This window comes from Notothenia coriiceps, unplaced genomic scaffold, assembly GCF_000735185.1.
Source record: "Notothenia coriiceps isolate Sejong01 unplaced genomic scaffold, NC01 NC01_scaffold00005710, whole genome shotgun sequence".
NCBI classification, from domain to species: Eukaryota; Metazoa; Chordata; class Actinopteri; order Perciformes; family Nototheniidae; genus Notothenia; species Notothenia coriiceps.
This window is the reverse complement of record NW_011338411.1, coordinates 1-4377: the sequence shown is the minus strand read 5'-3', so window position 1 is coordinate 4377 and position 4377 is coordinate 1. Positions and strand designations below refer to the sequence as shown.

General features: G+C 40.2%; 1 protein-coding gene across 1 annotated transcript; it reads right to left on the bottom strand.

Annotated features, from left to right (window-relative positions):
* Window positions 1–2111: 2111 nt before the first annotated feature.
* On the bottom strand, window positions 2112–3259 carry LOC104943093 (paramyosin-like). The gene is made up of 6 exons (XM_010768412.1): window positions 3201–3259; window positions 3060–3113; window positions 2606–2668; window positions 2440–2502; window positions 2295–2348; window positions 2112–2209 (listed from the first exon to the last, which is right to left on the bottom strand). Exons 1-6 carry the CDS (start codon window positions 3238–3240, stop codon window positions 2112–2114), a joined length of 372 nt encoding a protein of 123 aa, XP_010766714.1. The 5' UTR covers window positions 3241–3259.
* Window positions 3260–4377: the final 1118 nt, after the last annotated feature.

Below are 4377 nucleotides of genomic sequence, written 5' to 3'. Positions count from 1 at the left end.
GACTGTAATTGTTTGGAAACCATCAAAAAGGAGAACAGGATGCTGAATATACTGGTGGAGAAACTGTCTCATAATGTGGAGGAGCTGACCGGCTATAAATGCTTCAGCATCAAAACCACCAGCTTAAGGAACAGGCGCAGAAATCTTTGCTCAACAAAACGATTCATCAACTGCAGGAGAAACTCCAAGATCAGACCTGCGAGACCGACGTTCAGAGGGTGAAGCTGGCCAGGTTGAGGATGGAGAGGCGCTGCGTGAAGAGCCGGCTGCAGAAAGTCAGCCAGTATTTGGTGGAAAGCAAAATGACGCAGGACGTGTGCGTGGTTTCTGCCGACAGGGACCAGATGCTGGGGGAGATGAAGTTGGCCAAGATGGCAGCGGAGAAGGAGACGCTGGAGAACGAGCTGCAGACACGAGAGGAAACGGTGGTGCGGCTGCAGCTGAGACTCAACCAGGAGAGAAGCTGCCAGGAGGCGCACAGACTCACCATCAAAGAGCATGAGCTCCAAAAAAGGCAAATGTGGCTGGAGATGAAGAGGCTCAAGCTCAAGTGCAACGTTCAAGTGCCGGGTGCGAGTGAACACACTTCCCGGCGGGAGTGGACTCGGGAGAAGAAGAAGAGCGCTCACGCCTATGTGAAAGTGATGAAGGCCCAGCACCGCCTTTATCTGCTCACTGGGAAACCTCAGAGCGTACGTCTCCTGGAGCAAAAGGACGAGGTGATCCAGGAGCTCCGGCGCATGTTGGCCCGCCGGCCGGACGACGCCATACAGAAGATGCAGCTGTTCGGCTGGGACAACAGGCGCCTGAACAAAGAGCTGATGGCATTGAAGGGAAGCCTCGGGATGTACCAGGCGGAGTACGACAACCTGAAGGAGGAGAACCAGAGAGTGGAAGAGGAGAGAAAGGCCCTGAAGATGGACCACTTGAAGGCTAAAGAGGAGACCAGGAGGCTGGCGGAGAAACTCAGGAAGTCGGAGTCTGGTGACATGAACCAGCAGACGCCCTTGCCCCCCATCTCCAAAAAGCCCAGATACCCCGCTGAGGAAACCGCCAAGGACCAGGGTTTCTCCGGCTACAGACCTCGGCCAAATTGTGTCCTCATCAAGTCCGAGCGTTTGCCAGAACTCCTAAAGACCGTCCCCCTGCCTTCCATCGCCGCCGTGAAACTCCTGCCTCCCAAACCGTAGCAGCATCCTACACCGCGCCGCAGAAGCTTAGCGTTATCGGATCCACCGACAACTGGGTCGCCTTAAGAGCAGCGGGCACAAAGTTTTAGTTTTCAGTGTTAGCTAGTTAAATTAGTTTTAGTTAAGTTTTAGGTTAACGTTATTAATAGTTTATAGTAAGTTAGTACATTTTCAATGAGTTAAGATAAGTTTTAATTGATAGTTTTAGTACATTTGTAGGATGTTTATATAGTGTGTTAAGTTTCCTTTGATTAATTTAAAACGTGTTTTCTTGTTTCAGTAAATTTTTAGTTAGGGTAGTTAAATTGGTTTTAGATTAAAGTTATTATAGTTAATAGTTTAACGGCCCATCCATATTCAACCATAAACAATACGGAGGCTAAATAAAGTTCAGAACAATTCAGAACATGTGACACGTTGTAAATCCAGTAGAACAGACCGCTGTCAAGGACTGTAATGACCGTTGCTAAGGACTGTAATGACCGTTGTTAAGGAGGATCAAGAAAGAGAAAGGAAAAAAGGTTCAAATAAAAAAAAATCTTAATAATGAAAATGTTTCCACACAAATCATAATGTTTTGCAAATTATTAAGGGGCAAATATTGAATTTACATTTACACCCTTTAATATTTTATTTTGGCTTTTAGATGAAGACCGCACACAGTTAATAAATACAACTATTCTACTGGCTAAAATACATATTTTTTAAAGTCAATCAAGGAGTAATCTTAATTGAAGGTGTTTGAAGAGCAGATTCAAAATACAATTTATTTTGGAAAATATTATTGCCACAGAAAATCAAGGGGTGGCTTTTAAAAAAAATTAAATTAAAAGATTACAAATTAAAATTATTTGGCAGCCCACTTGCAATGCCTTCGCGGACCACTAGGGGGCCGCGGCCCACAGGTTGGGAACCGCTGCTCTACAATTTCAATGTAAACAAAGTTAGAGTGTTACCTGTGTTTTCTGTTTTCAGATCTTCCAGCTGTTTCTCACTGACATCCAGTCTGACCTCCAGAGCTGAAGAGTAAAATAATTCATGTTTATTCAATGATTTAATAAATAATTACTCAAAAAGGTTATATTAAAGAGTTGAAGATGTTACCTGCAGTTTGCTGCTCCAGCTGTGTTTCAGTGGATCTCAGTTTGACCTCCAAAGCTGCAAAACAAAATGATATATTTATAAATTACATTCGTGCATGATTAGCTGATAAGTATTACTTAAAATAAGCAAGTCAATATTACTCTACCTGTAGTGTTGTTGTGACTTTCTGTCAGACTGGAATTTATCAAGGAAAGTTGAACCGACTGAACTAAAAACACAATATCAGAACAAAAAAATGTCAACATGTTTTACACATATAGTAATAATACATTGAAATACATCTACAGATAGTTTAAAACCTTCAGTTTTACCTGTGTTTTGTGTTTTCAAATCTTCCAGCTGTTCCTCATTGGCACTCAGTCTGACCTCCAGCTCTAAAGAGAAGCACAGAAAATATCCTAATCATTGATATCAAAAATAACCCTTGTTTTAATGAAAATCACAATGTCTGATGGACGTATCGCATGTACTAAAAATATCCTTTGTTCTTGCACTTTTATGTAAAAAGAAACAATTGAAATACACATTATAGGATATATTTTAATAATCATTTTCTATTTGCGACTGAAGATTTCTCCTAAATATACAAAAACTTAAATATCGCCTCATTTGTATATTTTAACATAACATATCAGAAAACCTGCAATAAGAAAAAATATGAATACACACAACAACAACAATTTTTATGGTGACATCAATTAGTTCCCTCCCATTAACATATACTCAAATATAATTATACATTCATATACAACTTCAGTATGTTACCTGTCCTCAGACCTTCCAGTTGTTTCACACCGGCACCCAGTTTGACCTCCAACTCTGACGAGAAAACAGTAAATATCTGATTAGTTTATATCATTTATGACCGAATCCTTAATGGAAATATTGAAGTAAATCAAACTCAACCTGTAGTGTTGTTGTTGATGTCGGTCAGCCTGGACTCCATCAAGGAAAATCGAAAAGACTGAACTAAAAACACAGAGTAAAATCAGAAACAAACAAAAAGTTACTTCTTTTTTTTACACAGAAGCCCTTTGAGGAATTACACTTAATAACACCAAGGAACACAAACCAGAAGGACAAACAAATGTATTTTATTATAACAACTTTTAACCATCAGTATTATAAATATCTAAAGCATATAACTCCTGTCATTTAAAAAGTCATAAAGGTTCCTTAACATCAGCAGGAGAGGACTCTTTAAAGTAGATACACTACATACTGATATACACCTGAACATCAGCAGGAGAGGACTCTTTAAAGTAGAGACACTACATACTGATATACACCTGAACATCAGCAGAAGAGGGCTCTTTAAAGTAGAGACACTACATACTGATATACACCTGAACATCAGCAGGAGAGGACTCTTTAAAGTAGAGACACTACATACTGATATACACCTGAACATCAGCAGAAGAGGACTCTTTAAAGTAGAGACACTACATACTGATATACACCTGAACATCAGCAGGAGAGGACTCTTTAAAGTAGAGACACTACATACTGATATACACCTGAACATCAGCAGGAGAGGACTCTTTAAAGTGGAGAGACACTACATACTGATATACACCTGAACATCAGCAGGAGAGGACTCTTTAAAGTAGAGACACTACATACTGATATACACCTGAACATCAGCAGGAGAGGACTCTTTAAAGTAGAGACACTACATACTGATATACACCTGAACATCAGCAGGAGAGGACTCTTTAAAGTAGAGACACTACATACTGATATACACCTGAACATCAGCAGGAGAGGACTCTTTAAAGTAGAGACACTACATACATACTGATATACACCTGAACATCAGCAGGAGAGGACTCTTTAAAGTAGAGACACTACATACTGATATACACCTGAACATCAGCAGGAGAGGACTCTTTAAAGTAGAGACACTACATACTGATATACACCTGAACATCAGCAGGAGAGGACTCTTTAAAGTAGAGACACTACATACTGATATACACCTGAACATCAGCAGGAGAGGACTCTTTAAAGTAGAGACACTACATACTGATATACACCTGAACATCAGCAGGAGAGGACTCTTTAAAGTAGAGACACTACATAC